Raw genomic sequence first — 20,843 nt, 5'->3', positions numbered from 1 at the left:
AGTATTCTCTATAACATGAAAGCAGTCTGATCTGGAACATATCATCATTATTATCTAGAACATATAAATATGATTATCTAGAACATAGAACCAGTCTTATCTGGAACATATAATCATTATTATCTAGAACATATAAATATGATTCTCTAGAACATAGAACCAGTCTTATCTGGAAAATAGAACCAGTCTTATATGGAACATAGAAATATGATTCTCTAGAACATAGAACCAGTCTTATCTGGAACATATGATCATTATTATCTAGAACATAGAAATATGATTCTCTAGAAAATAGAACCAGTCTTATCTGGAACATATAATCATTATTATCTAGAACATAGAAATATGATTCTCTAGAACATAGAACCAGTCTTATTTCGAACATAGAACCAGTCTTATCTGGAACATGGAAGCAGAAGGATCTGGAACATACCCAGGTTGTACCACACATCCATCTCCCCGCTGAGCATGCGGACCTCGATGATGGTCTGACCCAGGAAGTCGTCCGACTCTCGTTTGAAGTGTTGTTTCATGCGAGACTTGATGTCATCATCCTCATCCCACACACGCACCTTGATCCGGTCTGTAGCGTTGTGACACTCACTGGACAGCAAGGCACCATGTGTAGAAAAACAGCACCAGTAAAGTGAGTTAGTTTAGGGCGATATAAAAAAAAAAACGCTATTATAATAAAAAATACAATGATTATCAGAACATTTTGCTATTCTCATTCATTGTAGCTGCAGTGCTGGTTGTAGTGTGAATGGGTGTAGGGAGAACACACATATTATGGCTTATAAAAGCATAGACAGTGCTGAATAACAACTTAAACACACTGTCTTTGTTGAGTCTCTCTTTAGTCATAGTTTTAACAGTTTTGAATTCTCACAGTATCAACGTTGCTGTGCGTTCAAGTTTGTTTTTTACAGTCTATGGCTCGAGGAAACTGTGCAGACACAGTGATCTGAATTATCTTATTGGCCAGCGGTAGGCCAGTAGGTGCACTTGATTTCCTCTCTGGACCTGCCGGGCAAGCGGAGTTCTACCTTCAGACACATGAAGAGGTTCAAAATGGGGACACTTTCCCTTCACGTCATTAGGGCTGCTGAATCAAGTGCATCTGACGCCTACAACACAAAAGGAATAGAAAAATGTGGAACGTTTATTGTTGTTGTTTTTACAGAAATGTTTGGTGATTGACTAGGAATGCCTTGGAGATGGACCAGTCAATTGTGATGGACAGTTTGGTCTCCACTGGTTTAGGGAAACCTCATGCCCCTATCATAATCTGTTCAAAAGTTATTGCCGTTTTTACCCTTGTAGGATGGCCCAAATTAGGGTGACTAAATCAGAGAAAAAATGCTGTAAAAATCAAGAAAATAGCCCTTGAAGGTGAAAAGCTGTGTGGCCCTCTTCCCTCCTCCCTCCTCCCATCCTCTCGAGAGCCGCTCAGCTGTTTTATCTACTGGCAGCAGCTCTGACCTAACTTGATATGACCTCACACTATCCTGGAGCACAAACAGACCTGGAGACTCAGTGTAGTCACGTCACAGTCATATGTAATGGCTAGGGTTGGCATAGTGTGGGTGGCTGTTAGGTTAGGGTTGTCATTGGGGCTTCAAAGGCTTGGGAGTGGTCTGGAGTTGTCCTCTCTGCTAGATGTATGTGGGAAATGAAAGACCTGGAAGGAGGAGAGAGAGGAGAATGAAAGAGAGTAGAGGAACAGAGAGGAGAGGGAGAGAAGTGTAAGGTAAAGTAGAGAAGAATAGAGGAGGGTAAAGGGAGATGAGAGGGGGGAGGGGCCAGGAGAGGAGAGGAGAGGAGAGACAAGGGAGATGAGAGGGGGGAGGGGCCAGGAGAGGAGAGGAGAGGAGAGGAGAGGAGAGGAGAGGAGAGGAGAGGAGAGGAGAAGAGAAGAGAGGAGAGGAGAGGAGAGGAGAAAAGAGAGGTGAGGGGAATGTCTGTCAGGTGGGATTGACATCATTCTGCCCCACCGGCTCTCTTTAGGAAACCCTGCTGTCCCTAGTGTTCCCCCACTCAAGGGTGTGTGTGTGTGTGTGTGTGTGTGTGTGTGTGTGTGTTAGTGGCACCCACAGATGGATGTCCCTGCCAGGCAGAGAGCTAAGATTCCAAGACCCTGTCACATGGCATGAGGATAACATCTTTTCTCTCTGTCTCTCTGTCTCTCTGTCTTGTTTTCTCACTGTCTCTCTGTCTTGCTGTCTTGCTGTCTCTTTGTCTTGCTGTCTCTCTGTCTTGTTTTCTCCTGTCTCTCTGTCTCTCTGTCTAGTTTTCTCTCTTTGTCTCTGTCTCTCTCTCTCTCTCTCTCATTCTCTCCCTCTCTGTCTCTGTATCTCACTCTCCATCTCTCTCTCTCTCCCTCTTTCCATCTCCATTTTGTTTGCACAGGAGGCAAGAGTGAGCAGTGTAACTCTATCTGCGTCGCATTCTGTGGTTTCTCATTAATACTGTAGATACGGACGCACGCATACACGCGCACACACACACACACACACACACACACACACACACACACACACACACACACACACACACACACACACACACACACATACACATACACATACACATACACACACATACACACACACACACAGTGCCTCCATCAGCAGACAGAGAACATGGTGGAAGGCAGCTCTAACAAAGCCTCTTTGTCTCCTAGATATGTTCTATATATGGTATTCTAATCACCAGCGCTATGGTTTCTATGAAACTGGGGTGCTTGATTTATCTTTATCTATCTATGTCTCTATTTAAAGCTGGAATTCATACTTGGTGAAACTGCCACATTCCTTGGTAATATTACAATAAAAGTTATTTCAAACAACAAACACATTTTCTTGTCTCTGACATTAGTGCACATCATTAGTGCACATCATTAGTGCACATCACTTCCCGCGCCATAGAAAAGCAGAGGATGTATTGCAACAATGTGTTCAGGATGCTGGATGATCCTCCTCTCTTTTATCATCAAAACAAAAACAACAACAATGTGTTCAGGATGCTGGATGATCCTCCTCTCTTTTATCATCAAAACAAAAACAGCAACAATTGCGGCTGTGGTGAACAATGGTGCTGTTCAACCTGACGCGTATTTCAGCCTGAAGTCCATATAGGATACTGCAGATACTGTGATGTATTTATACAACAACAGGATCTACTGGCTTTAGAACAGACTCCTTAAGCCTCATGACGTTGATGTGAAATGTGTCGTTCATAGTGCTATAGTGTTGTTTTACAGAAAGCCATATTCCAGTGTTCTAAATTGTGTTAGGTCTTAGATAATACCATAAGTTCTCGGTTCTCTGTGTACCTTAAATCAACATGATCAACATCACAATCAACATGACAGTCTGTCACCACTCAGAGTTCAGAGTTCAGACTCATAGAGAGCCAGATTACAACCATAATACCTTCTCTAATGGCACCATGGGTCAATCTCTACATAGCACAACAGCACTACACATCATCAAAAGTTCCCTCTCCATTTTAGAAGTTGTTGTTTATTTAAAAAGGGCCTGAGCTAACATGGGTTAGCTTCATAATACTTTCAGTAAACTCAAACAAAGCTGTACACTCAAAGCTGGGGGTGAAATGAAGCTTGGCATTCAGGCCAAAGAGCTCAATTTTGGTTTCATCAGGTCAGAAAATCTTGTTTCTCATGGCCTGAGAGTCCTTTAAGTGCTGAGACTGCACTTGTGAAGGTGGTAAATGACCTTTTAATGGCATCATACCGAGGCTCTGCATCTGTTCTCGTGCTCCTAGACCTTAGTGCTGCTTTTGATACCATCGATCACCACATTCTTTTGGAGAGATTGGAAACCCAAATTGGTCTACACGGACAAGTTCTGGCCTGGTTTAGATCTTATCTGTCGGGAAGATATCAGTTTGTCTCTGTGAATGGTTTGTCCTCTGACAAATCAACTGTAAATTTCGGTGTTCCTCAAGGTTCCGTTTTAGGACCACTATTGTTTACACTATATATTTTACCTCTTGGGGATGTCATTCGAAAACATAACATTAACTTTCACTGCTATGCAGATGACATACAGCTGTGCATTTCAATGAAACATGGTGAAGCCCCAAAATTGTCCTCGCTAGAAGCATGTGTTTCAGACATAAGGAAGTGGATGGCTGCAAACTTTCTACTTTTAAACTGGGACAAAAAAGATATGCTTGCTCTAGGTCCCAAGAAACAAAGAGATATTCTGTTGAATCTGACAATTAATCTTAATGGTTGTACAGTCGTCTCAAATAAAACTGTGAAGGACCTCGGCGTTACTCTGGACCCTGATCTCTCTTTTGAAGAACATATCAAGACTGTTTCAAGGACAGCTTTTTTCCATCTACGTAACATTGCAAAAATCAGAAACTTTCTGTCCAAAAATGATGCAGAAAAATGTATCCATGCTTTTGTCACTTCTAGGTTAGACTACTGCAATGCTCTACTTTCCGGCTACCCGGATAAAGCACTAAATAAACTTCAGTTAGTGCTAAATACGGCTGCTAGAATCCTGACTAGAACCAAAACATTTGATCATATTACTCCAGTGCTAGCCTCCCTACATTGGCTTCCTGTCAAGGCAAGGGCTGATTTCAAGGTTTTACTGCTAACCTACAAAGCATTACATGGGCTTGCTCCTACCTATCTCTCTGATTTGGTCCTGCCGTACATACCTACACGTATGCTACGGTCACAAGACGCAGGTCTCCTAATTGTCCCTAGAATTTCTAAGCAAACAGCTGGAGGCAGGGCTTTCTCCTATAGAGCTCCATTTGTATGGAATGGTCTGCCTACCCATGTGAGAGACGCAACCTTGGTCTCAACCTTTAAGTCTTTACTGAAGACTCATCTCTTCAGTGGGTCATATGATTGAGTGTAGTCTGGCCCAGGAGTGTGAAGGTGAACGGAAAGGCTCTGGAGCAACGAACCGCCCTTGCTGTCTCTGCCTGGCCGGTTCCCCTCTTTCCACTGGGATTCTCTGCCTCTAACCCTATTACAGGGGCTGAGTCACTGGCTTACTAGGGCTCTTTCATACTGTCCCTAGGAGGGGTGCGTCACTTGAGTGGGTTGAGTCACTGATGTGATCTTCCTGTCTGGGTTGGCGCCCCCCCTTGGGTTGTGCCATGGCGGAGATCTTTGTGGGCTATACTCGGCCTTGTCTCAGGATGGTAAGTTGGTGGTTGAAGATATCACTCTAGTGGTGTGGGGGCTGTGCTTTGGCAAAGTGGGTGGGGTTATATCCTCCCTGTTTGGCCCTGTCCAGGGGTGTCATCGGATGGGGCCACAGTGTCTCCTGACCCCTCCTGTCTCAGCCTCCAGTATTTATGCTGCAGTAGTTTGTGTGTCTGGGGGCTAGGGTCAGTCTGTTATATCTGGAGTACTTCTCCTGTCTTATCCGGTGTCCTGTGTGAATTTAAGTATGCTCTCTCTAATTATCTCTTTCACTCTTCCTTTCTCTCTCTCGGAGGACCTGAGCCCTAGGACCATGCCTCAGGACTACCTGACATGATGACTCCTTGCTGTCCCCAGTCCACCTGGTCGTGCTGCTGCTCCAGTTTCAACTGTTCTGCCTGTGATTATTATTATTTGACCATGCTGGTCATTTATGAGCATTTGAACATCTTGACCATGTTCTGTTATAATCTCCACCCGGCACAGCCAGAAGAGGACTGGCCACCCCACATAGCCTGGTTCCTCTCTAGATTTCTTCCTAGGTTTTGGCCTTTCTAGGGAGTTTTTCCTAGCCACCGTGCTTCTACACCTGCATTGCTTGCTGTTTGGGGTTTTAGGCTGGGTTTCTGTACAGCACTTTGAGATATCAGCTGATGTACGAAGAGCTATATAAATACAGTTGATTTGATTTGATTTGATTCGATTAAATTTTGGTTTCATCAGGTCAGAGAATCTTGTTTCTCATGGCCTGAGAGTCCATTAAGTGCCTTTTGGAAAACTGCAATCTGGCTGTCATGTGTCTTTTACTGAGGAGTGGCTTCCGTCTGGCCTCTACCATAAAGGCCTGATTAGTGGAGTGCTGGTTGTCCTTCTGGAAGGTTCTCTGATCTCCGCAGAGGTACTCTGTCAGAGTGACCATCGGGTTCATGGTCACCTCCTTGAACAATGCCCTTTTCCCCCGATTGCTCAGTTTGGCCAGGCGGCCAGCTCTAAGAAGAGTCTTGGTGGTTCCAAACTTTTTCCATTTAAGAATGATGGAGGCCACCTTCAATGCTGCAGAAATGTTTTGGTACCCTTCCCCAGATCTGTGTCTGACATGCACTGTCAACTGTGGGACCTTATATAGACAGGTGTGTGCCTTTCCAAATCATGTCCAATCAATTGAATTTACCACAAGTGGACTCCAATCAAGTTGTAGAAACATCTCACTGATCAATTGAAACAGGATGCACCTGAGCTCAATTTTGGGTATCATAACAAAGGGTCTGAATACTTATGTAAATAAGGTATTTCTGTCTTTATTTTTAATAAATGTGCAAACATTTCTAAAAACCTGTTTTCCTTTTGTCCTTATGGGGTAGTGTGTAGATTGATGAGGAAAAACATTTATTTAATACATTTTAGAATAAGGCTGTAACGTAACAAAAGTTTGAAAAAGTCAAGGGGTCTGAATACTTTCCAAAGGCACTGTAGATGATATTCATGTCAATAACACATTTTTCAGTGAGATGCATTTGAATTATTGTCCATCTCCTCTCCCCTCATTTGTTGGTGTGGTGGGTTCTACATGTCTGTGATAACAATGTCTGCTGGAGTGTTTGTATTACAGCTGAAGAAGGTAGCCCTGTCTGAGCCAGAATGGCCCCTAGGGTAGGAGCATACCTCCTGTTTCTGTAACCTGAGGCAGTCTTTATGTACACCACCTGGACAGGACCTATGGTCATGTGTGCATATATTTTATCTATGGGTGGCCCCAGCGGGAATCAAACCAACGCGTTGCAAGTGCCATGCTCTACCGACTAAGCCACAAAGGACCACGTCTATAATACAGCCTGTAGTACACTGGCTTAGGCTGTAGTAATGTTGTAGCAGTGATATATTATGTTAATACTCACAAGAAGAACTTCTCATCCCAGACAGGGTTGAGGTTCCCAAAGATGGTCTTGGTACGCCGTTTGGTCTTCCCTACCTGGACAGTCACATAGGGGTCACTGGAACCTGTCTTATCCTTGGCCTGCAGACCCTGGGCACACATCACTGGAGAGGAGAGAGGGGGAGGCAGGGAGAGATGGGGGAATAGAGGGAGGCAGAGGAAGACAGAGGAAGGTAGGGGAAGACAGAGAAAGACAGGGGATGATGGGAGAGACAGGGAGACATGGGAAGACAGGGGAAGGCAGGGGAGACAGGGAAGGCAGAGGAAGACGGGGGAGACAGGGGAGACATGGGAAGGCAGAGGAAGACGGGGGAGACAGAAAAGACAGAGGAAGACAGGGAAGACGGGGGAGACAGGGAAGACAGAGGAAGACAGGGGAGACAGGGGAGACATGGGAAGACAGGGGATGACAAGGGAGACAGGGGAGACAAGGGAGACAGGGGAGACATGGGGAGACAGGGGGAGACATGGGAAGACAGGGGAGACAAGGTAGACAGGGGAGACATGGGAAGACAGGGAGACAGGGGAGACAGGGGAGACATGGGAAGACAGGGGAGACATGGGAAGACAGGGGGAGACAAGGGAGACAGGGAAGACAGAGGAAGACAGGGGATGACGTGGGAGACATGGGAAGACAGGGGGAGACAGGGGAAGTAGGGGGAGGTTGGGGAGGCGGGGGGGAGACAAAAATAAAAACAGTAAGACTTGTTCCAGTCCAGCACTAATATACAGTATAATATACATATTAAAATATATGTAACACGTAAAGCCTGCAGGTTTAATGCTGTATTACTTGCTATGCACTAGTATGAGCCTTGTCCTATGTCTAATGTACGTATAGGTACCATAGCCATGTAAACGTGTCTCCAGTATAGCCAATCTGTTTGTTGGGGAAGCAGTGAACATCTGCCTCGCCAACAGACAGATACCTAAGAGAGACCAGTCCACCACCATCGCACATGACCATGCACAAGCACACACACACACACTACATTTAAATATATATTTTTAGTATTTAGCAGACGCTCTTATCCAGAGACAACCACATATCACAGTCTTTGTAAATACATTGTTCCTTAATAAAGAAGTTATCAGCAGAGTCAGTGCAAGTAGGAAAAAACAAGTGCACTTGTGTTTTTTATGGGGGAATAAGACTGAGATGTCTTATTAAAGACACAGCACTTAAAGATGCACTCCTGAACATCTGTCATTTCAGCCAGCAGTTTTGAAAGTGGTGTTCACGAGCCAAAACAGGTCCTCGTTTCCTGTGTATTACATCATCCAAGTGTGTACTACGTCATCCATTTCTTGTGATGTGTTAAAGGTGGAATATGCAGAAATCACTCCTCCATTTCCTGGTTGCTAAAATTCTAATATTTTGGCTAAGTTTATGTGATAAAACAAGCAATTATGGAATACAGTAATACATTAGTAACACCTTCTCTTTCCAAGACATAGACTGAATTTTTTATTTTTTTATTTCACCTTTATTCAACCGGGTAAGCTAGTTGAGAACAAGTTCTCATTTACAACTGTGACCTGGCCAAGATAAAGCAAAGCAGGGCGGCAGAAACAACAACACAGAGTTACACATGGAATAAACAAGCGTACAGTCAATAACACAATAGAAAAACAAAAGCCTATATACAGTGTGCACAAATGGCATGAGGAGGTAAGGCAATAAATTGAACATAGTAGCAAAGTAATTACAGTTTAGCAGACTTACACTGGAGTGATAGAGGAGCAGATGATGATGAGCAGATGGTGGTGTGTAAGTAGTGATACTGGTGTGCAAAAGAGCAGGAAAGTAAATAAAAACAATATGGGGTAGATAGATTGGGTGGGCTATTTACAGATGGACTATGTACAGCTGCAGCGATCGGTTAGCTGCTCAGCTAGCTGATGTTTAAAGTTAGTGAGGGAAATGTAAGTCTCCAGCTTCAACGATTTTTGCAATTCGTTCCAGTCAGTGGCAGCAGAGAACTGGAAGGAAAGGCGGCCAAATGAGGTGTTGGCTTTGAGGATGACCAGTGAGATATACCTGCTGGAGCGCATGCTACAGGTGGGTGTTGTTATCGTGACCAGTGAGCTGAGATAAGGCTGATCTTTTACCTAGCATAGACTTGTAGATGACCTGAAGCCAGTGGGTCTGGCGACGAATATGTAGCGAGGGCCAGCCGACTAGAGCATACAGGTCGCAGTGGTGAGTGGTATAAGGCGCTTTGGTGATAAAACGGATGGCACTGTGATAGACTACATCCAATTTACTGAGTAGAGTATTGGAAGCTATTTTGTAGACAACATCGCCGAAGTCGAGGATCGGCTAGGGTAAGTTTGGCGGCGTGAGTGAAGGAGGCTTTGATGCGAAATGGAAAGCTGATTCTAGATTTGATTTTGGATTGGAGATGTTTGATATGAGTCTGGAAGGAGAGTTTACAGTCTAGCCAGACACCTAGGTATTTGTAGTTGTCCACGTATTCTAGGTCAGAACTGTCCAAAGTAGTGATGCTAGTCGGGCGGGCGGTGCGGGCTGCAAATGGTTGAAAAGCATGCATTTGGTTTTACTAGCGTTTAAGAGCAGTTGGAGGCCACGGAAGGAGTGTTGTATGGCATTGAAGCTCGTTTGGAGGTTAGTTAACACAGTGTCCAAAGAAGGGTCAGATGTATACAGAATGGTGTCGTCTGCGTGGAGGTGGATCATGGAATCACCCGCAGCAAGAGCGACATCATTGATATATACAGAGAAAAGAGTCAGCCCGAGAATTGAACCCTGTGGTACCCCCATAGAGATTGCCAGAGGTCGAACAACAGGCCCTCCGATTTGACAAACTGAACTCTGTCTGCGAAGTAGTTGGTGAACCAGGCAAGGCAGTCATTTGAGAAACCAAGGCTATTGAGTCTGCCGATAAGAATACGTTGATTGACAGAGTCAAAAGCCTTGGCCAGATCGATGAAGACGGCTGCACAGTACTGTTTTTTTTAATCAATGGCGGTTATGATATCATTTAGTACCCTGAGCGTGGCTAAGGTGCACCCATGACCAGCTCGGAAACCGGATTGCGCAGCGGAGAAGGTGGGATTCGAAATGGTCATTGATCTGTTTATTAACTTGGCTTTTGAAGACTTTAGAAAGGCAGGGCAGGATGGATATAGGTCTATAACAGTTTGGGTCTAGAGTGTCTCCCCCTTTGAAGAGGGGGATGACCACGGCAGCTTTCCAATCTTTAGGGATCTCAGACAATACTAAAGAGAAGTTTAACAGACTGGTAATAGGGGTTGCAACAATGGCTGCGGATACTTTTTAGAAAGAGAGGGTCCAGATTGTCTAGCCCAGCTGATTTGTAGGGGTCCAGATTGTCTAGCCCAGCTGATTTGTAAGGGTCCAGATTGTCTAGCCCAGCTGATTTGTAAGGGTCCAGATTGTCTAGCCCAGCTGATTTGTAGGGGTCCAGATTGTCTAGCCCAGCTGATTTGTAGGGGTCCAGATTGTCTAGCCCAGCTGATTTGTAGGGATCCAGATTGTCTAGCCCAGCTGATTTGTAAGGGTCCAGGTTTTGCAGCTCTTTCATCTGCTATCTGGATTCTGGATTTGGGTGAAGGAGAAGCTGGGGAGGCTCGGGCAAGTAGCTGGGTGGGTGTGGAGCTGTTGGCCGGGGTTGGGGTAGCCAGGAGGAAAGCATGGCCAGCCCGTGAATCCAGGTGAAAGCTATGATCCCTTATTGATGTCACTTGTTAAATCCTCTTCAATCAGTGTAGATGAAGGGTAGATGACAGGTTAAATAAGGAGTTGTAAGCCTCGAGCCAATTGAGACATGGATTGTGTATGTGTTCCATTTAGAGGGTGCATATTTAAGTGCCTTTGAACGGGGTATGGTAGTTTGTACCCGGCACACTGGTTTGAGTGTGTCAGGAATTTTAATGCTGCTTGGTTTTTTTTACACTAAACAGTTTCCCGTGTGTATCAAGAACGGTTCACCACCCAAAGGACATCCAGCCAACTTGACACAACTGTGGAAAGCTTTTGAGTCAACATGTGCTACCATCCCTGTGGAACACTTTCGACACCTTGCAGAGAGTCCATACCCCTATGAATTGAGGCTGTTCTGAAGGCAAAAGGGGGGGCAAATGAATATTTGGAAGGTGTTTCCTAATGTTTTGTACACTCAGTGTATAGTTTAGAGAATCATTGTACCATCTAAATCTCTGTTAAACATGTTTTCAATAACCCAAATATAGTTTTTCAGCTGTTTAAAGCTGGTATACAAAACCGATGGTAAAAGATGCAAACACTAAACTTAACAACAGGAGGCATAGAAACTCTGCACATAGAACAGATCTACCGCGTCTTATACTTGCCTTCAATAAGAATGACAGATCTATAACGCACATGTTTATGTGAATTTGGTCAGGTCGCCCAAAAAGTTACATATTATAGCTTTAAGATTTTGCAATTCGTGTGATATGTTGCATCTTCAACTTGACATTTGTCCTATATTTTCATTTAATCCCAGCCCCCGTGGGAGGCCTTTTCCCTTTTGGTAGGCCGTCAGTTAAATAAAGGTTCAATAAAGGTTCAATAAAATGCCAGACTATACCAACAACAACTACTTGCTGAAAGACAAAAATACTTAGGTTAGCTACTCTTGCAGAGACTATTTGTCTTCCCAGGCTATAGATGAGGCACACACACACACAGACACACACCCTCACCAACACAGACACACAACCTATTAACAGCTCCCCCCACACACCCTGCTCCACACACCCTGCTCCACACACCCTTAATCATCCATCTCAGACAGGAAGTAGTATTTCCCAGCCCCATAAAAGGTAAAAGGACACTGGGTATTAAATATGTATGAGTGACACTCTGTATTATTCATGGTACATAACTCCCCCAGCCAGCCCCTCTGCTGTCGCTGACAGAGACTGGTGGGCCGGGCTCTCAAAAACACCACAAATGAGAAGCTACAGCCTCGTGTTGTCCCCGGCAGCAAGAACTACAATACAATGAGAGAGGGGGGGAGAGGGGATGAGAGGGAGAGAGCGAGGGGATACAGTGGATAGACAGAGATAGGGAAGAAATGGCAGAGAGAGAGAGTGAAAAGGGAGAAAAGGGGGAGAGAGAGAGGGGTAGAGGAGAGAGAGAGGGTGATGTGGAAAGGGAGAGGGAGGAGTGGAAAGGGAGAAAAGGGGGAGAGAGAGAGAGGGTGATGTAGAAAGGGAGAGGGAGGAGTGGAAAGGGAGAAAAGGGGAGAGAGAGAGGGGTAGCGGAGAGAGAGAGGGTGATGTGGAAAGGGAGAGGGAGGAGTGGAAAGGGAGAAAAGGGGGAGAGAGAGAGGGGTAGCGGAGAGAGAGAGGGTGATGTGGAAAGGGAGAGGGAGGAGTGGAAAGGGAGAAAAGGGGAGAGAGAGAGGGGTAGCGGAGAGAGAGAGGGTGATGTGGAAAGGGAGAGGGAGGAGTGGAAAGGGAGAAAAGGGGGAGAGAGAGAGGGGTAGCGGAGAGAGAGAGGGTGATGTGGAAAGGGAGAGGGAGGAGTGGAAAGGGAGAAAAGGGGGAGAGAGAGAGGGGTAGCGGAGAGAGAGAGGGTGATGTGGAAAGGGAGAGGGAGGAGTGGAAAGGGAGAAAAGGGGGAGAGAGAGAGGGGTAGCGGAGAGAGAGAGGGTGATGTGGAAAGGGAGAGGGAGGAGTGGAAAGGGAGAAAAGGGGGAGAGAGAGAGGGGTAGCAGAGAGAGAGAGGGTGATGTGGAAAGGGAGAGGGAGGAGTGGAAAGGGAGAAAAGGGGGAGAGAGAGAGGGGTAGAGGAGAGAGAGAGGGTGATGTGAAAAGGGAGAGGGAGGAGTGGAAAAGGAGAAAAGGGGGAGAGAGAGAGGGGTAGAGGAGAGAGAGAGGGTGATGTGGAAAGGGAGAGGGAGGAGTGGAAAGAGGTGGAAAGAATAGAAAGAGGCAGAGAACGGCTGATGTTGGCTCTGTATAATGTAGTAAAATATAGCGCAACTACAGAGCTGAATGATGGAGAGAAAAAGAGAGAGAGAGAAAGAGACAGAGAGAGAGAGGGTGAGAGATATAGAGAGTGAGAGGGGTAAGGGTGGAAAGATGGAAAAAAAGGAGTGATGGAGAGAGGGAGTTTATTAAGTATACTGTATTCTCCTTCCTATAACAGTCCATACAAATCCACTGATCCAGGGCTGGGATGTAGCAGTTAGCTGATGCAGAACATTCACATCTCACGGCTGCCTATCTATCTTTCGCCAAAGTGCTACACAATCAATGTGTGTCTGTGTTCATCAAATGAATAATACATAAATAAAGAGTCAATAAGTCGGTTCCTAAACAGGACGTTGGATAAGGCCATAGAGATAGATGGGAGCGTGAGGCAGTTTTTCTCTCAGTCTCAGTCTCTTGGGGATTGATTGACACACACAAGGAATGGCAGTAATGCAAGCTGGGCAATAATATAGCTCAGCTCAGCCCAACCTGGTGTAATTTAGCCCAGAGGAACTGTATGCTCTAGTCGCACCGCTGCAAGGTAATACACGCACACACACACATCACCTATAGGGCGGAGCACAGAAACAGCCACAGTGGTGTATCGCCCTTCCAGCTATGTGCCTTGCTCAAGACGATCTGAAGACATTTATTATAGTCCAGCAAACCTTCCCAGCACCAGGCCTCAGTGATTGTGTTAAGATGTGATGTTGACCTTGGTTGACCACTAGGAGGTTCCCTCCAGTCTAGCCTGCTTGGCTAGGGGTGAGGGCTTAGTTCTTAGTGCTGGTACTACTAACCTGTGATGTTGATCTTGGTGGACCACTAGGAGGTTCCCTCCAGTCTAGGTTGCTTGGCTAGGGGCGAGGGCTTAGTTCTTAGTGTTTGTACTACTAACCTGTGATGTTGATCTTGGTGGACCACTAGGAGGTTCCCTCCAGTCTAGCCTGCTTGGCTAGGGGCGAGGGCTTAGTTCTTAGTGTTTGTACTACTAACCTGTGATGTTGATCTTGGTGGACCACTAGGAGGTTCCCTCCAGTCTAGCCTGCTTGGCTAGGGGTGAGGGCTTAGTTCTTAGTGTTGGTACTACTAACCTGTGATGTTGATCTTGGCGGACCACTTGGAGGTTCCCTCCAGCACTGCTTGCTTGGCGGTCTTCAGGTGTCCAGTGAAGTCCTCTTTAGAGATCCCAAACATCTCCTGGATGACCTCAAACACCTCAGGCCGGTTCTTCTCCCTGATCTTCATCCTCTCCTTCATGGCCATGATAATGTTCAGGGTCTTGTCCTCAGCACCGTGCTTAGAACTCTTCTCCACCGCCCCTAGAACACCACCCACACACACAGGAAAACACACACACACACACACACACACACACACACACACACACACACACACACACAGCATTGTGCTTAGAACTCTTGTCCACCACCCTTAGATTTCCTCTGGCCCATCTATCAAACACACAGATAACTTTGTGGTCTCTATCTCTATCTCTCTACCTTTCTCTTTTGGGTATCTTGTCCCCAGAACACAATGGGAAGCAGTTGTTGTAGGAGGAGAATGTTACAAATACTGTCTGTGATTAGAATACAGTTAAAAGCCTCCTTTATTCAGTGTGTTTGTGTGTGTGAGTAGGGGGTAGGGGTCAAACACACACTTCTGCTTTCTCCTCATGCTTTTATTGGACCCTCCCTCTCCCCTCTCCCTCCCTCTCCCCTCTCTCCCCTCCCCTCTCTCCCCTCTCTTCCCTCTCTCCCCTCTCCTCCCTCCCTCCCTCACTCCCCTCCCTCTCCCCTCCCTCCCTCTCCCCTCTCTCACCCCTTTCTCCCCTCTCTCCCCTCCCTCCCTCTCCCCTCCCCTCCCCTCTCTCCCCTCTCTCCCCTCTCTCCCCTCTCTCCCTCTCCCCTCTCTCCCCTCCCTCACCCCTTTCTCCCCTCTCTCCCCTCTCTCCCTTCCTTCACCCCTCTCCCCCCCTCCCCTCCCTCTCGCTCTTTTTCACCCCTTCTCTCTCCTCCTCTAATCGAGTTATCTCGCCTGTCATCTTTGGCGAGGTCATGAACTGCGATTGAAATCAAATTAAATATGAATCATCATTTGAATAAAACACTATGTATTCGTCCCAAATTACGCTGTTTTCCCTACATAGGGCAATACTAAAAGTAGTGCAGTACTAAAAGCAGTACTAAAAGTAGTGCAGTATGTAGGGAATAGAGGGCCATTTGGGACGCACACAGAGAGTTCTATCATTCAGAGTGGAGCTAATCCAGTTACAGAGAGTGACGGTCCTGGGGCTAACGTGTCACACGTCTACTGTTATCCAATCAAAACACACTAGGATAAACCTCTAGATACTACCCAAAACATGACCTGCTACTCAGAACAGAGGGAATCAGATTAAATATACATTACAGTAGCAAGATGTAGAGGGTGTGAGTGTGTTTTAGTGCAAACACAAACGAGAGCTAGCTACACTTCAAAGCAAGCTGGGAGGCAGAGAGTAATGTCATACTGAGAGTCAAAGGAGACACCTTCCCTGTAAGGCTGGAGCCAACAGCTGGACGGACGGACGGACGGACGGACGCACGCACGCACGCACGGACGGACGGACGGACGGACGGACGGACGGACGGACGGACGGACAGACAGGAAACCAAGGAGTTTCAGTTGGAGCAGAATTACCACCCAAACTCTTCCACTGACCGATGAACAGCATTTGAAAGATGCCATGATTTTTCTAAAATGGTGGGCTGCCCTTTGGTGCCGAGGAGAACTGGGTCCGCACGCACGCACACACGCACGCACGCACGCACGCACGCACACACGCACACACGGCAGCTTGTGTATATGTCTATATGGAGTAAAACAAACAAGCTGTAAAAGCAGGCATCTGCGATTCAGCACCACTGAAGTGGACAGCAACAGAATGTGGATTCTGAAGTTCAGCACCACAGGACAGTGGACAGTGCTAACATAGCTCCCATTGTAAATAATAGCGGAATAAATTGCAACTAAAGGAAGATAGAACTCTCCCATTGTTGCATTGAATCCGTAACCACATATGAATGTGTGTGTGTGTGTGTGTGTGTGTGTGTGTGTGTGTGTGTGTGTGTGTGTGTGTGTGTGTGTGTGTGTGTGTGTTAGCCTGTGCGTGCGTGCGAGCTAGTGGGAGTGCAAACCTGTGTTTCAGGGAGTGAGCCTGTGTGTGTGTGTGAGTGTATTTCCTTACTCTGTAGACAGTCGGCGTTGAGTAGATCTTGACACTTCTCGTGGCATTTGACCCCACACTCAGAGCAGCGCATACCCTGCCTGGCAATGCCCCACAGCAAGCCCTCACACTCGTGGCAGTAGGTTGGGGCGGTGGCCGTCCACACCTCAAAGTTATGAGGCGTCGTAGACGAGATGGGATAGATCAACGCCTGCAACGTCTTCCTAAACACATGCAGTTTCTGGAGAGGAGGAGAGAGTGTGGAGAGGAGAGGAGAAGATGGCAGAGGAGGAAGAAAGAAGGTGAGAGGAGAGGAGAAGAGAGGGAGGGTCCAATACAAGCATGAGGAGGGAGAGAGAGGGGGGAGAGGAGAGGAGAAGGGGGCAAAGGAGGGAGAGAGGGGAGAGGAGGGAGAGAGGGCAGAGGAGGGAGAGAGAGGGGGAGAAGAGAAGAGGGCAGAGGAGGGAGAGAGAGGGGGAAGAGGAGAAGAGAAGAGGGCCGAGGAGGGAGAGAGGGCGGGGAGAGGAGGGCAGAGGAGGGAGAAAGAGAGGAGAAGAGAGAGACAGAACGAGAAAAATAGAGAAGAAAAGAGAGGGGAGAAAGAAAGTAGGTGGAATTGAGAGGTCAGATGTCAGATTATAAAACAGACACACAAACCCCTAGAGGTAAAGGGAGAAGGTCTAAGGCCAGAGGTCACTGTAAAGGTCAAGTGTCTCCAGGGTCAGTCCAGTCTCATTAAAACCTAAATGAGCTATAGCACTGTGTTGCTTTAAACCCCATCGCTATAGGCTACCGTCTAATATGATAATAATGGCTGTGTCCACAATACTAAATTCCCCTTATAGTGTACATTATGCATACCACACACAGCTTTAGGCTGCTTTTTAATGCTATCCTATGCTCCATATAGTTCACTAAAAGTAGTGTGTATTATGCTGACCCTACACTGCTATAGGCTACTTTCTAATAAGGCTACTTTCCCAACAAGATCTCACGGTTTGACCAATTTTACTTCAGATTCTGACGCAGCGTGGTAGGGGTACATTTAAATGTATTAAATGAACACCGGAAAACCAACAAATACAAAACTTAACATAAAGTCTAGTAAACTAGCTAAACAGCAAAGTACCAAAACAATACAGACGCAACCGAAACGTGATGTTCTGGGCTGCTCACAGGCAGCTACACAAAAACAAGATCCCACAAACAACAGGTGGGAAAATCAGCTGCCTCTGATTGGGAACCATACCAGGCCAACAAAGAAATAGAAAACATAGACTAGCCACCCTAGTCACACCCTGACCTAACCAAACAGAGAATAAAAAGGATCTCCATGGTCAGGGTGTGACAGATAGCACAAACTTGGACAAAAACCAAATTGAGACTGAATGCAGAATTCTGCAACTACATCCTCTGTGTACAACGTAAAACACAAAATAATGCATGCAGAGCAGAATTAGGAAGATACCTAATTATAAAAATACACCACAGAGCAGGCTGCTGGTCCTGGACAGCAGCACAATTCGACCGAACCAAAAATAAAAATATAATTATTTCCAATGTGTCAAATAATTAATGAAAAAACTAAGTAAACTGGACTGCTATTAGGCTCTAAACAGAGAGTACACCGTGGAAGAATACCTAACCACTGTGACTGACACACAATTAAGGAAAGCTTTGACTACGTACAGAGCATAGCCATGCTATTGAGAGAGGCCGGCTGACTGTTGAGAGAAGACAGGCTATGTGCCCACTGCTCACAAAATGAGGTGGAAACTGAGATGCACTTCCTAACCTCCTGCCAATGACGATATCAGAGAAACATACTGTATTTCCCTCATATTACACAGACCCACAAAGAATTTGAAAACAAATCAAATTTTGATAAATTTACATATCCATCTATTTGGTGAAATACCATAATGTGCCACCACAGCAGCTAGGTGTGTGACCTGTTGCCACTAGTGAAGCACAAATGCCATTGTAAATACAAACTAAATGTATCTGTCTATTTATTTTCCTTTCTTACTTCTAATACACTATATACAAAAGTATGTGGACACACCTTCAAATGAATGGATTGGGCTATTTCAGCCACACCCATGTCTGACAGGTGTATAAAATGGAGCACACAGTCATGCAATCTCCATAGACAAACATTGGCAGTAGAAAGGCCTTACTGAAGAGATCAGTGACCTTCAACGTGGCACCGTCAGGATGTCACCTTTCTAACAAGTCAGTTTGCCAAATTTCTACTCTGCTAGAGCTGCCCTGGTCAACTGTAAGTGCTGTTATTGTGAAGTGGAAATGTCTAGGAGTAACAATGGCTCAGCCGCGAAGTGGTAGGGCACACAAGCTCACAGAACGGGACCACTGAGTGCTGAAGCGCGTAGCGCGTAAAAAACGTCTGTCCTCGGTTGCAACACTTACTTCCAAGTTCCAAACTGCCTCTAGAAGCAACGTCAACACAATAACTGTTCATCGGGAGCTTCATGAAATGGGTGTCCATGGCCGAGCAGCCACAAATAAGCCTAAGATCCCCATGCGCAATGCCAAGCATCGGCTGGAGTGGTGTAAAGTTCGCTGTCATTGGACTCTGAAGCAGTGGAAATCAGTTCTCTGGAGCGATGAATCACGCTTCACCATTTGTAAGTCCGACGGACTAATCTTGGTTTGGTGAATGCCAGAACTCTACCTGCCCCAATGCATAGTGCCAACCATAAAGTTTGGTGAAGGAGGAATAATAGTCTGGGGCTTTTTCATGGTTCGTTCGGGTTAGGCCCATAAATTTCAGTGAAGGGAAATCTTAAAGCTACAGCATGAAATTATATTCTGTGCTTCCAACTTCGTGGTAACAGTTTGGGGAAGATCCTTTCCTGTTTCAGCATGACAATGCCCCCGTGCACAAAGCGAGGTCCATACAGAAATGGTTTTCTGAGATCGTTGTGGAAGATTTTAACTGGCCTGCACAGAGCCCTGACCTGAAATGGAACGCAAACTACGAGTGTAATCTTTACTGTTACTTTCTGATCGTTTATTTCACTTTTGTTAATTATCTATTCAACTTCCTTGGGCAATGTAAACATGTTTCCAATGCCAATAAAGCTCTTTGAATTGACGTGCGTGCGTGCATGTGTGATGTGTGTGTGTGTTTTGCTGTGATCAGCCGTGCTGCTGGAGAATGAAAGCAGAGGCTTGAATCCCTAGCGAGTGTTGCCAGCCACTGTACTGAAAGAATCAATGGGTGCAGTAAATTTGCCTTTTACAGTGTGAGAGAGACATAGAGAGGTGACATACTGCCCTCCCTGACACAATGACGATTTCTCGATTGAGTACTTCTCCTCCCTCTCTCCCTCTTTCTCTCTTCCTCTCCCAGCCTCCACTCCTCCTTCCCTTCCCTCCCCTCACTCTAATATAAATTACTGTACTCCCTCTGTCTCTCTCTCTCTCTCTCATACACACACACACACACACACACACACACACACACACACACACACACACACACACACACACACACACACACACACACACACACACACACACACACACACACACACACACACACACACACACACACACACACACACACACACACACACACACACACACACACACACAACAGAGCAGGCTGCTGAGCCCTTTAAAACTATAGCCCCAGAGGAGAGCCCTGGATAAGAGCATACCCCTCTACCCTTTTCCCATTCCTCTTATATTTTATCCCTGCATTTTTTATTCCCCTCCGCCCTGTCGTGTTTAATACAGGCCTGTCAGACGTGGATAAGTATCAGGTGAGTCACATCCTCACTGTAACTTTTACAGTTTTTTTCGATTGCTAAATGACAGTGGACACAACTGGAGTCACATGTGCAAAACTCTAACTACAGTCTGCACAGCAGCAGTTCATGTGGACCAAACTCTAGTTCGTTTTTCATTGCTTGAACACAGTTTTCAAAACTCTACACACTTATCCCATGACTTTAACCACAACCTGCACAACACTGTGGATTTACAGCACTTTGTTCAAATGCTAACACACTGCTGTCAAAACTGTGAACCACATATTCAAAACGGAATAGATTTCAGCCTTGTGCCTTTCAAACACTGCTGATTGGAATTTCAGCTGAAAGGCTAAGCAGGTGTCTTGTTTTAGACTTGTTAGTGAACACACACACATATTACAGTATATATAGGTAGAGCTCAGATAGACTCATTTTGGAAATGGAACAAGGAAGATGGGTTCGTGGAGGGAGAAGGGTGGCAGGGAGAGGGCGGATGCGTGGAGGAAGACAAAGAAGACAAAGAGCTGTTATTTCAGATGAAATAAGGGCTACACTTATAGACCATGTCGTGAACCATGGTCTCTCATTGAGAGAGGCAGGGTTGAGGGTGCAACCCAATCTGCAAAGATCCACAGTGGCATCTGTAATGCGAATGTTCCATCATGCAAACAGGTGAGAGTTACATCCTTACAGTAAATGAAAACATTACAGGAATCTATTTTGTATTGCAATTAT

General features: G+C 45.9%; 1 protein-coding gene across 2 annotated transcripts in view; it reads right to left on the bottom strand.

The window, feature by feature from the left end:
- Window positions 1–20,843, bottom strand: part of LOC139385090 (protein unc-13 homolog C-like) — a 235,673-nt gene that overhangs the window by 173,439 nt on the left and 41,391 nt on the right. For both annotated transcript variants that reach the window (XM_071130138.1, XM_071130139.1), the window contains exons 6-9: window positions 16,348–16,567; window positions 14,213–14,440; window positions 7,093–7,234; window positions 434–603 (exon numbers count right to left, since the gene is read on the bottom strand). In XM_071130138.1, coding sequence (XP_070986239.1) covers window positions 434–603; window positions 7,093–7,234; window positions 14,213–14,440; window positions 16,348–16,567 — 760 coding nt within the window. The remainder of the gene's footprint in view (window positions 1–433; window positions 604–7,092; window positions 7,235–14,212; window positions 14,441–16,347; window positions 16,568–20,843) is intronic.

The sequence above is a fragment of the Oncorhynchus clarkii genome, chromosome 26 (genome assembly GCF_045791955.1).
Source record: "Oncorhynchus clarkii lewisi isolate Uvic-CL-2024 chromosome 26, UVic_Ocla_1.0, whole genome shotgun sequence".
NCBI classification, from domain to species: domain Eukaryota; kingdom Metazoa; phylum Chordata; class Actinopteri; order Salmoniformes; family Salmonidae; genus Oncorhynchus; species Oncorhynchus clarkii.
The sequence above is the reverse complement of the archived record's forward strand: the minus strand, read 5'-3'. Positions and strand labels throughout refer to the sequence as shown.